At 41.4% G+C, this 13,357-nt stretch overlaps 1 protein-coding gene across 4 annotated transcripts in view; it reads left to right on the top strand.

The window, feature by feature from the left end:
- pard3bb (par-3 family cell polarity regulator beta b) overlaps positions 1-13,357 on the top strand; it is a 259,615-nt gene that overhangs the window by 114,561 nt on the left and 131,697 nt on the right. For all 4 annotated transcript variants that reach the window (XM_083537986.1, XM_083537987.1, XM_083537984.1 and 1 more), the window contains exons 10-12: positions 210-349; positions 540-668; positions 12,980-13,165. In XM_083537986.1, the coding sequence (XP_083394112.1) occupies positions 210-349; positions 540-668; positions 12,980-13,165 (455 nt within the window). The remainder of the gene's footprint in view (positions 1-209; positions 350-539; positions 669-12,979; positions 13,166-13,357) is intronic.

The raw sequence follows: 13,357 nt of genomic DNA, 5'->3' as shown, positions 1-13,357 counted from the left end.
TTCGTGATCAATACTGGGCAAGGCCGAATTGATCATCGGGCTTTCAGAATAATTGTGCACTTGTGCAGTTTTAAAAGTCAATAAAATAGACCCACTTCTTTCCCTATTTGGTGTGGATCTTGATTTAGTGTACAGGTGTCAAAAATCAAATACACCTCAGCAATTAAATTCCTCCCTCTTCCCTCTCTGACGCCTGGGTGCGTGGGCAGGTCCAGAGGGTTTGGGATTCACCGTGGTAACCAGAGACTCATCATTGCACGGGCCCGGTCCCATCTTAGTCAAGAACATCCTCCCTAGAGGAGCCGCTATTAAAGATGGCCGCCTGCAATCCGGAGACAGAATATTAGAGGTGAAACCTCTTTTTTTTTTCTTCTTCTTTTTTAAATCCCCTCCTGTGTATTCTAAAATGTGCCCTATTAATGGCATTTCAGTTCCAAATGAATGCTATTTTGTCTTTAAAGTGTGAGGTGAAAAGCATAAGTGGTTTAAAGTATTGCTTTAGTTATAATTATCTTCGTGTGTGTGTGTGTGTGTGTCAGGTGAATGGTGTGGACATCACCGGTCGGACACAGGAGGAGTTGGTAGCTGTGCTGCGCAGCACTAAGCAGGGAGAGAGTGTGTCTCTGTTGGTGGTGAGGCAGGAGGAGTTATTCCTGCCCAGAGAGCTGGTAAGACCACACTAACTCACGTCTCTTAGTGAGTCTCCACCGTTTTTTGTTTTCCTTTTTCTCCTAATAAACCATTTCCTTTCAAACTTACCCTTTCTTCCTTTTTCGTTTCTGGCAAAACAGGCACAAATATACTTCATTTCCTCATTATCCCTTTCTCTCGTTTAATCATAACGTGTTCCCCAAAAAGATGTTCAAATAATTACCACTAATAAAGAAATAATAATCTGAGTGCACTATAGAGATGCACCTGAAAACTTAAAACCATATAATTATTCTGATAGCAATACAATTAACACAGTTGGCATAAAGGAAATGGAAAGTCAGAATTCTTTCTAATTTGGTACGGGATCAAATGCTTATTTCACCCTGGTGAGGAGCACCAAGAAAAGTGTGTCTTGTCTATAGTCAAGCATGGTGGTGGCAGCATCATGGTCTGGGGCTGCATGAGTGCTGTTGGTACTGGGGAGCTGCGGTTCATTTAAGGGAAAGATGGATTCTAGCATTAAGCGTGACATACTGAGGCAGAACATGATGCCCTCTCTTCAGACACTGGGCCGAACGGCAGTTTTCCACCATGAAAAATCCAGGGGTTCTTTGTGTTTGAGTATGTTGAGGAGTTCAGTCCTATCAGGTCCTGCAGTGTAGTTATATATTTTGCTCTGTCCTTATGCTAGCATGTTCCAGCGTACAGTATGAGCAGCAGGTGAATGTTTGCACGCTGTTTTTGGCTCGTGGCCACACTCTCTGCTCTCTATTTTAGTTGAAGAAGGTTGAGTCACTTGTGTGTCTCTGTTCCTCGATCTAGCCTTGAGTTGAGGAAGTTCTGTCTTTCTGTTTCCTGTCATTGTCCCGGTTTAGCATGAGCGAGTGTCTGCGAAGATGTTCTGTCTCCTTTCCCTGTCACTTTTTCTCTCTGCTTTCTCTCATTGCCCACACTCTTTCTTTCAGTGTTTATATCTCTTCAGCGGTCTAAATCTTCCTCGATGAACCTGCTGACCCACATAGACAGTCAGCTTCACTGCCTTCCTGCTTTCATCCCTCCGCATGTTGATTCAGCCCTGTGCAGGATGTAAGGCAGCCCACTCCTAAAGGAAGTTGTGGAGCACGCAGAACTGTGTGAAGTCAGAGGCTCTAGTCGTGCAGCTGTGTGTCAGGCTTTCCTGTGTCTCTCCCATTATAACATCTGACACGGCCTTTGCCAGTCTGTTTCTGTTCATCTCAGCGCTTTTTTGGAAATACCCTACGCCTGAGAATCTGGGTATCTTCCCCGTTACCGTAGCGATACCACTCAAACACCAGGAAGTGTGCGCTGACCTTTATTGTTTTCTCATTCAAGTTTAAGTGAACTCCGAAGCTCTATTACATAATTACGGATATGTTTTATTGTTATTTGTTTCAAAGAATGTTCTGAAGGTGAGGCCTCTTATCCATTTGACCCTGGTGAATCCTTTATTGTCCTGCTTATGCCACAATCCTCAATCAACACCAGAACAACAGGGTAGTTTTAGTTTTTTCAGTGTTATTGTTTTTGACTTTATAAATAATATAAATATATATAAATACCAAACACAAAAAAACAATGGACACTCAAAGCACATATCTCTAAGTAGCTTTGGAAGAAGGGCATCTACTTAATACTGCTAGTTAAACTTATAAGTGCAGTCATATGTGTTGGTTATGCGATTTGAAGCTGATTAAGGGTTGTTTAAGGTTTAAAATGAGTCTCCTCATGTGCAAATTCCACACTTTTAGGTGCATGCGTTTCCTTATGTGTGAATTTTCCTGAATCCTATTTTAAGGGCCAAAGTGTGTAATGAAATTTCTGTAATGAAACTGACGTCTTGCAACTCAAAACAAATCAATCAAAGCCTAATTTCTTTGTGACTCATTACAAACTGCTTGACCAGTTTAAAACAGTCACATGATAACCACATGGTCTGTACCGTAATATGACCACTGGCAGGCGTGTTGCATTTCTAGAGCTTTATAATGAATGTATGGAGGCTATGGAAATAATGTTAAGTGATTTGTTTGTGTTGTTTCCTCTGTTCATTGACTTAAAACTCCTCCATTTGTAAGGTTTTTCAAGTTGGTGGCTCCTTGTTCACGGAAAACCCTCGCATACCAGACTCTTTGTTTCCCGTGTTTTGCAAACAAAAATGCATAAAGCGTGTGCGAAAAGACTACCTGCGAGGCTTCCATTTTAGCCACTAGTCCTTTAGACAACTCTTTAGAGGAGCGAAAGAGGCAAAAGACACAGAACAAAGCGTTTTCCGACACTAGCTACCCGAGGAGCGTGCTGAAAAAAAAAACGGGCAAACAAAAGCGCGGAATGCGTCTCATACACTTTACCATGTTTGGGTTTTCTTTCAGTCATGTGTAAACATTAGCTAATGAGGTGGGAACTAAATTAATCAAAGTTTATTTGACACCAGTAATTTAACATCTCAGGCAATTGCAGGTAACGTTGTTTCCTGAAGAATGAGACACACTTTACACCTCCACCCTCAGTGTGTCAATTATACTTCATGATGAAAAATGAAAGCTTATTTAAACCATATTAAAGCCCATTCACACTTGTTCTGCTGGCAAGGAAGTGCTGGCAGGCTTTCTCTGATTGTTCTGCTGTGTGTGTGTGTGTGTGTGTGTGTAAGTAAGAGAGAGAGACAGTCAAAGAAGTTGCTTTAGCATGCAGACATGCAGGGTATGACACTCATTACATCTGACAAACAGCTGCCCTGGCTGGTGATGTAAGTGGTTAAGCAGGTGAATATCGTGAGACAAATTTCAAGAATAGTTAATTCTCTGAGAGAGCGCACACGCGCGCGCGCGCACACGCACACACACACACACACACACAGTCTTTGTTTCAGCTAGCTACCTTTACAAAAAAGGCTGGATGATTGATGGACTGACTGCTGCATCTGTCTGTGTGACTCGGTCTGTCTTTGTGGGCTGAAAAATCAAGGCAGGAGAGATGAATATATGTGAAGAATGGCAGCGGATACATTTTAAGGGCAAGAAGAAGGGTTGACTGATATTGAGAAACTGTGTGGGACAGAGAGACACTGATGGACGAGTAATAAATAAGTCAGATAGCTATAAAGAAAGGGAGATGACCAGACAACCGTGTGTGTTTGGGGGGGATATTAATATCAATAAAACAGTAATAAAAGAGAGAGATCATCAATATATTATGTTAATAATATATAAATAATATGGTTACTGATTCATCATGGCTATTAGAAAATATACTTTGGGATGAATAATTAATAATAAGTAGAGAGGGATTCATTTGTATAGATTGATAGATAGACAGATCACGTTATTCATTGCAGAGGGAACCTCTCGATGTGTGTTGTGCATGGGGTTAATCAGACTGCTTAGGAGAATACTAACGAATACTAACTTTCAGTCTCATGTAAGTCATCATTTCCATTTTCCCATTCAAACAGAGAAAGTGGTCCATGGGTCAAGTATTTGAGCTATTAGGTGCATCTTGGGTGTTAATTCCACAGTAATTCTTCCAATTAATTAGCAATCCGAGCTGCATTCATTAAACATTAACCAGATGGTTAAAAATATCTCTGCCCTCTAAAGTCTCTATTAATTTTACATTGGTATTTTTTTTCTCACAAAAACATAGATGTAAAAAAAAGTTGAGATTTTTAGTTCTAGAATGCAAATTTAAAAGGTGTTCATGTAAATGTTTTAATCACTTTAACTACTGTCAAATATCACAGAGAATACGACAAAAAGAATTAGGACTCTGATCCATATATCCCTTAGGTGTCTGTATCAAATGCAATCTACATAATAAGGTGTTAATTAGCCACCTAGATGCTAGAGGAGGCAGGAAGGAGGATGCAAATGGTTTTATTTACACATTTTGGCATTAAAAATAAATAAATAAATAAATAAATTGGTACTTGTGTAGTGATGGTTGGGAATCCAAGTACTGCTGCTGTCGGAAATCTGTACAAAACCCTAAACAACTGCCCGTTTGGGTGCTGCTGTGGCGCTCTGACTCGTTTTGGCATCGTGTGATGAGTGTCATGGTGAGAGGAGCCATCATCCCTTATGCTGGCAGGTTCGTTTGTTGTCCTGTGTCTACTGAACAAAGGCTTCTGAGCATTTCTAACAGCCCAGTGAGCTGCCATGGCAAGCTTCGAACTCTCTTTCAAATGGCACATGCTAAGTCTACGCCGCGCTACACCACTCTTAATCTTTTTTTCCAGCAGAACAGCAGCCCACTGGGGGTGAAGGCTGCCGCTGGCCCGCTGAATAATGAAATAGTAATAGCGATATTAGATATGACTTTGTGAACAAAAGCGAGCGAGCTAGGCCTCATTTCCTTGTCGGTTTGTCCTATTTCCCGATGTCTGAGATGAAATATGGAGCGGAGTTCAAACCAGCTAATCCTCTCATGTTGACACTAAGGGACTTGATAAGCCATAGCTGTTGGCCTGGAAACTTTTCCTGTCTCGACGACGGTTTATTAAGTGAAATGCAGCAACAATGGCGTACACCTGAACATGCTAACATGATATACACACTTCTCGAAAGGAAGCAGCCCAGTTCCGGGCTCTTGGCTTTGTGCTCCTTAATCTCTCCCCCAGACCTATAGGAACTGCTTACATTGCTTCCTCAATAAAGCTTTGAAGTGCTTCAGTCCTAGTGTCTCTCTGATGTCTCGTGTGTCCTATTTCCAGCCCCGATTGCTGACTACTTTCGAACTCTACGAGAGTCAATAAACCTGCATCCAGCACTGGAGAGTAGAGGGTCTGAGACCTCAATCCATGCCCCGACCCCATTTTTTTTACTGCTTCTCTCCCTCTCCGTGTAGCCCTTTCATCTGCACTTAAACAGAATCCATTTAGACCAGACCCGCCGTGTCTCTTTGGCCCACCGCTGCCTTTAGCCTCTCATTGGCCTCCAGTGAATGCTTGTGGAGGAGGCTCTTTCTTTAAAAAGGGGCTTCCAACTTGTTTTCCATTCTTCCCATTTCTGCCATAATGGCGTTTCATTCCAAGCACTTTGACGTGTAGCACAATCCTGTGTGGGTTGAAAAGTGCACTCCATCTATCCATCTCTCCATCTATCCAGCCATCCGTCCAGCGTGACTCACTCACTGTTACATACAGAAGCTATTAGAGATATGATAATGAAATACGCTGTAGACGTGTGTAATTACAAGCCCAATGTTTGTTTATGCTGAAGAAGAATTATGAATCGAGGGGCCTTGAAGCTCATGTTGAGGAGTTTATTAGAGATATACCAGGTAAAAAGTCATACAGATGGCATAAATCTACTACAAATATCACCAGCTTAGAGAGTATCAATGGGGGAGGGATGGGGGAGAGAGAAAGGAGATGGAAATAGAGAAGTGGGAAGAGGATGAGAGGAAGAACGAATGAAAGTGAAGAGAGAAGATAAGACGTGGGCGTGATGGTGGTGTAGTTGAGCTCTGTTCATTAGTCGTCGTCTTTCCGTTACCATCTGCTGGTCCACAGTATTGCATTTGCTGAGAGAAACACAAAGCCCTCCTTACACACACCTTTCTGTTCAGACCACCACCTGCCTAGCTGCTTAAAAAAACAAAAGTAGGGAGGAAGAGACGAAGCTGAAATTTGTATTTATATTTATTTAAATTTTTTTTGCTGCAATAATCCAAATCAATACATTCAGTCCGAGCTGTTGCATTGCCATGGCGAAAACACTCAGCAGCTTGCGTCTTCTCTTGCATGTGGGATTTAGTGTCTGGTTTGGGCCGGCTGGCCGGCATCATAGAAATCCCACTAAACTCAAACCAAACACGCAGAAAAAAGCCGGCAAGATGGACACGTGCGTGAGACTGGTGGAGAGAAGCTTTTTTTTTTTCAATCCTTACAGCCTCGATTCTAGTAATAGTGAACTATTCAGTCTGACCTCACACATCCATGCTTAGCCGTTTCCATCTGTGTGCATCGGAACTGTTCGGGCCTTTTGCTTTTTCGTGGTAACTTAGGCTGGATCAGCTCTCCAGTCTGCCCACTTGAGCCAGGCTTGAATCAAGCATTAGCTGTGCTTATGGAGTGACTGGAATGGTTGCAGGCTGCATGCACTTTCTTTGCCTTGTCCACTATGCACACATTTTCACAGTACCGTTGTTCAGTTTCACCTAATTCCGTCTGGCAAACAGTCTTCAATTCCCCAAAGTTATTCTGATCGATTCAAAATCCTCGAGTATTTCTTATTGGGATTCATTGGACTCGAGGTATTTAAACTTTACCTGCTATTTTTTTTTTTTTTTTTTTAGAATAGATAGATAGATAGATAGATAGATAGATAGATAGATAGATAGATAGATAGATAGATAGATAGATAGATAGATAGATAGATAGATAATTAATGCTAAAATACATTCTATGTACATCGATTTCAGTTAATTATTATTACCTATAATATTATGGACATTTCTGTGAAGTAAGCATTATATATAGGCTCAGGCCTGACTGTTTTATAGGGACACTTATAATACCTTTAATTCATTAAACCTCTGGATATTTCTGTTAATTACGCTTTCTGTGTACAAGCATACGTCTTAACACTTCTTTACAGAAAGTCTGTTTTTATTCTATTAGGCTGTAAATGAAGCTAAAAAACCAACTTGGATGTTTATTTGATGTGATTTATTGATTTATTATTATTACACATTGACAATGAACTAAAAGAAAAGACTAAAAGTGACTGCATACTGCATTTCAAGGAGAGCTTAATTGTATTGTTAATTGTGACTGTATGCGTAAGAATTTTTTTTCTTTTCATTTCCTTGAATGATATGTACTATTGATTCAGGAGAGGTCTGATTTGTCTGCACAAATTGCACAGCTTTGTATTTGCAAGTAGTTTAGGAGTTCGGAATGATGGCACTTGATAGGCATGATAACAGTCTATTGCTTATTGGTCCTGCTGCTTTCAGGCTGTCCTACAACTCTTTTTTGAGTCTTTGGAGTTTCTTTGCTTGAACACAACACTCACACCAAAACACACACTGTTTAACATGCAGTTTGTGCTTCATATCTATATAATAGAGAAATGTCATGCCTTTATACACAACATACAAAAATAATAATGCAGCATATAATTGATTTTTTTATATTTTTTTGCAGTGGGAAATGTGATCTTTCGTTTAACAGACTTAGCATTCAGTTCAAGACGAATGTCAGCTTTTGACAAACGGAAACGCCTTGAGGCGAGAAACTTGTTTCCTCGTCTTTATTAAAGCACAGTGAAATGGAAAAAACACTTAATGAGCATCACACAGAATGAGCATATTAGCTTTAATAATGCATTTGCTGATTTCCTGATGTCCATGAGTGTGCTTTAGAAATAAGCTCATTCCTCAGGGAACCCCCCCCCCCATCCCATTCGGTCTTTTACCACTGGTGTGTTCTGCACATGTGGGTTTTTTTAGTAGGAAGAGTAGTAAAAATCTATGACCCGTGCTCTCTCATTTGTCCCTGTTCTCTCTTCACACGTTTCTGTGTGTGTGGTTGTGGTGTTAAAATCTGTCTGGATTCTGTTTGCTTATGTGTTCGCTCCTGTATTAGGAGTCCGAGTGAGGAAACACTTTTACTAGCATGAAGGCGTGAGGCTGTGGCTCAAAACTCATCGATGGCCATAAAACTATTGAACCACTGCGTAGAATCCAGGACCGCACGCCCTTTATTTCTCTCACACGATTTCAGACCTGGTTGAGTTGTTTAATTAAAATTGCCATTGATCTTTTTTTTTTTTTTTTTTTTTTAGAATGGTGGCCTGTTGAGTTAACTTCTTTTCTTGTGCGAGTAAATCATTAATGGAGCAGTCTAGTGTCTCTTCAGGAAAGCAGCTTGAAACTCGAGTGGCCATGAGAGCAGTGTGTATGTATTTACTCTGTTCATGATGCATGTCATCATCATTACACACATGCACACACATTTTGGCCTTGTATGAGTTTAAACCTCGAGTCTTAACATCCGTGCGGAAGAAACGGACAGATTCACTCTGAAGGACACTTCCACACTATAGCTTGGCTTCCTCTTCCTCTCATGGTCTCTCGTGCTCCTACACAGAGGAAATTGATGACCCTGTTCTTATGTTCAATCCCTTTATTATTTACTCAGTTGCCATTGATGACACACAGGCTGTAGACAATGTAACACAATGCCATAGTACACTTATTTATTCATTTATTTGTTTAATAAACGTTTTCATACATGAACTCATGTTTGAATTTCCGCATGCAGGAAAGCGACTCGTATGCGAGTGCATGCCGTGTTAAAGGAACACGGCTTTTTCTTTCACAAAAATAATCTTCAGCTATTTAATGTGTGTAATACAATACAATCATTATGACCCCATTTCCCTGAACTGAAAAATGGAAAATCCTGTTTTGCTCAAAACGTAAATGTAAAATGCTTCTATCCGCATGACATTATGAAGCGTGTGAAGACAAATGAGACAGAGGACGTCTTACTACAGCTTTCCGGAAGCACTTTACATCGTTTGTCATATCTGACCTTATTCAACACATTACATAATTACAACTGTAATTACCGGTCTGAACATTTTCTTAATTAGCAATTCTTTTTTATATTGTGTGGATTAAAGTGCTAATCTCTGCTGCATTTATGAGATCACAGAGATTTTTATCCTGGACAGGATTATGGATCTGGAGGTTAATCCAGGGACACAAACTTGAGGCAGGAAAACTGTATATAGTTACATTTGTTCATTTCAAACACCCAAGGTCACTTCTTAAAGTAGTCCAAAAAGGAGGAAAAAAACTAAATTCAGCTCATGAAAGAAGCAATAGAAGTGCAGCTGTAGAGAGATTGGGGAAGGGAAAGCCGCAGTTTGAGTGTCATGGCACTAAAAGACCTGACATCCGTTGCGTAAAGCTTGATGGGTTGCCAGTTCTTCGCAAGGCGCCGTGCATGCACTTATTCTCACCTAGGGACAATTTAACATAGACAATCTACCTAGCAGATTGTTTTCGGATCATTGGAGGCCATTGTAAAACCAGAGGCCTTGGAGGAAACCATTCAGAAACCAAAACTGTGATTCAAATATTCTACAAAAATGTTGTTCAAATATATTTTTGACAGACTACAATTATGAATAGCACTTAAAAAAAAAAAAAAGTTTTTTCTTGGTATGTAGAAATATGGCAGTTTTTATATGTAATAAACGCATTTATTGCTTGAATCTGGCAGATAGGGAAATAAAAAGGCTAGAATATACCCAATCATATGCTAGATGATGCCCTGTAAATCATAGCACTCAGTGCAAATACAAGATTATTCGCATGTGCGCCCCCCCCCACACACACACACACCTCCCGCTGCCCTAAGCCCCCTTTTTGAGTGTGCATGCTTCTGGAGGTGTTTAACGGCCATTAGCGGCCTTAATAAAATGCAGTCTCTCCATGGGCTGTGATTGGACTCCCCGTGCTTGCTTTCTCAAGCCTCTTCTTAATTAAATGTCACGTTATGCTTTAATCTGCAGTTTTTGAAATACACACAGTCACCAGTAAGATGAATCATGTGTGTAAATGTCCAAACGATTAGCCTGAAGTTTGCTTATCTGGGCATTTAACAGCGTAGTGTAAAATGAGGACGTGCCCATTGCTTTTTATGTGCAGCACGGTTGTTATGTGAGGAATAACCTCCATATTTGTTCAGCTCAATAATATAGCAAGTTCTTATAAAGGAAAGAGTGTGTTTCAAATATTGTCGATTTTCTATGCACACTTTTAGTTTTTTTTCCCCCTGAATGCTTGATGTCTTTCAGCCACAGATAGTTACTTGGTTGCTTTTGGATTTCAGAGTGCGTGCTGACGAATGCCATGATGGGGTTTAACAGGAAACGATCAGAAAGCTTTGGACCGGTAAAGGGAACTCATGGAAACTTGCTCTTGAATGGAAGCCAATTGCAAGAATGGAGCATTTTTATTATTTTTCACGTAATAAAAGACAGTCTTTTCTCAGTGTGATGGTAGTAATAGTTTGCATTTTGGATGTTTGGATTGGAAAAATTTGCTCAGTAAATCTTACTCCAGAGCTGCTGCGGTTCCCCAGAACGGACCTCCTGGCTCTCAACTAGTGAATTCCGGGAGAAGCCAATCCCCCCGGCCATACCGCAGGACTGCGCGGCATGAATTCGAGCTGAAATATGTGCTAGCCACAAAACATTTTCTCTTCACTTGTGGCGCATCGTATGCTTTCAGCGCAGGGCCCTGGTTTAAAGTGGTTAGAGTTATAGCCTCCTTATTTGGACACGTTACGCATCAGTTAAATGTGGCATGCTGCCACACAAGGCCATTGTGTAAGCATGTGTGTGTGTGTTTGAGGGGTCTTGGGAGGAAGCCTTTAAAGTCTTTGTTTACTGTGGTCATTGTAGACCACTCAGTCATGAAGGCCATGGAAGACCGTTGGCATTGGTGCTCCCTCGAGACACGTCTTAGTTTTCCTGACTGTCCACCGGGAGCCTGCAGGGGGTCTCCGAATCTTTACCAAATGGAGCTTCTGCTCATCTGGGAACGGTGGCGCGAGCGGGAGGAAAAAGGGAGGGGACAGAAGAAAGAGAAGCGAAGAAGGGAGATTTCCTGTCTCGAACAGCTGTGCCTGTGCTCGTCACTAAACCTTCAGAATGTCATTTGTTCTTGTACCTATGGATATACTCATCCATCTGCTCCTGCTGATGACTCCATGTGTCTCGTTCTTCATTAAGGCGCTCTCCTCACCACATGAGCAGATGCTGGCTATACAGATTAGACACCGGCTGTGTTCGGCGTACCCATCATTTGCTCAGCGTAATAGTTTGAATGACTGCTTGTTCTGAGTATCTTTGCAAACTTCACCAGAAAGCTGGTTATTCGTGGGCGGGATATTTGAGTTTAAACTGAGCTCTTGTTGGAACTTGGGTATCACCACAGATCGATTTTACCAACTGCAGAGAGACTGTGCAGCACACACATTAGCTTATAAACATGTGGTACAGGTGGGAAACAGTGGACTTTGAGGTAGTCTGACATTTAGCTACATTTTGCTACAATATGCTCCGATTCAATTCCTCACCCCCAGGGAAACACATGCTCCAATAAGAATCTTTTGTTCTGTTTATTTTTTTTAAGGTCATAAACAACGTGAAGTGCTTTATGGCTGTGACATTGGGGTCTAAGGACATTCCAGTCCACTAGATATTCTGCAAGGTCTCTCTCACTCATTCACTCTCCCCTTCTTTCTCTCCTCTTAATGACACACAACTAGCCTCCTCCATGTGTCCCCCTGCCGTGTTTCTGCTCTGTATGGACTTGTGTCCGAGAGAGAGAGACAGACGTCGTACAGCTAATACATTTTAAACCCACAATCCCCCAGTAAACAATGATAAACCAGGCCTTGCTGACCCACACACTCTTCGTTGAAGCTGTTCTTCACTGCCCAGCTTATCCCTCTATTCCTCCCCTAATATTTACTCCTGGCAAATCTTCAGACTGCTTAAAGGCAGCCTCTAATTTGGATATACACATCTTATCCTCTAGACTGGCACGTTCCGTCTGACATTAAGAAGCCCCTTAGCCAATACAGCAAGACGTAACGAGAAACACACAGCAGAGTTTGAGACAGTGGGCTTTCACTGACTTCATTATCTTTATATCCAGCTTATGCATGTTAGCTCTTTTATTTGTTACTGTATGTATCAAATTGAAGCTTTTCACATGTTTGTTTCTTGAACCATTTTCTTTTTCCTTCCTTTCACTCTCTTTTTCGACTTTTCTTTTTGGAAAATAAGTGCGAGTGCAGTACAGTCATGCACTCACTCATTACTGGCCTGTTTCCCTAGTGACAAAAGATTCAGTGTGTTTTCACTGTGCCCATGGAATAATGGATTTTTTCTTTCTCACTTTCATTTTCCTTTTTTTTTTCCTTCTCTCCCCCTCTCTCATTTTGAAAGAAAATTTCTCTAAAAAAGATGTACAGGTCATTTCGGGAGCATTATGGTGAGAAAATGAAAAAAAAAAAAAAAGAACAAGAAGTGAAAACAGGAGGGGGAAATCCAGTAGGGCTCCGTGCGCATTGGGGCTTCTATAATGGAGAATGGATTATGGCTCTAAATGACCCCGGAGCTCTCAGAATAGGCCGCCTTTCAGAAAGAGTGCATGAAAAGGTTGTGCTATTCTCTGGTAAAATAGGCTACTTTTATGTTCAAATGGAATGACCTGTCTTTCTCTTTCTCTTCCCCCCCCCCCCCTCTCTACCTATCACTCTGTCCATCCTTCTCAGAAAGAGGCCCCGGTGCGCACCACTCAGCCCGAGGAAGGGAAGGAGCAGCTGATGTTTGAGGTGCCTCTGAATGATTCGGGCTCAGCTGGCCTGGGTGTCAGCCTCAAAGGCAACAAGTCTCGTGAGACCGGTGAAGACCTGGGCATTTTCATCAAGTCAATCATCCATGGCGGAGCTGCTTATAAGGTACTGCGGCTACTGGACTGTCTTTCAGCATGTGTGCCCAAATGTGCTCAAAGTTAAATCATTTTCCCACCTTGGTCTATCTGTCAGGGTCAGCACTGACTAAACAACCAATCAGTTTATTAATGCATCATTAGAGATGTAAAAATAGCTCATGTCTGACTGTAGTGACATTCAGCCATGATCATGAATAAA

Source organism: Silurus aristotelis (genome assembly GCF_946808225.1).
Source record: "Silurus aristotelis genome assembly, chromosome: 3".
Classification (NCBI taxonomy): domain Eukaryota; kingdom Metazoa; phylum Chordata; class Actinopteri; order Siluriformes; family Siluridae; genus Silurus; species Silurus aristotelis.
Note: the sequence above shows the minus strand (reverse complement) of the source record. Positions and strands in the feature narration are given on the sequence as shown.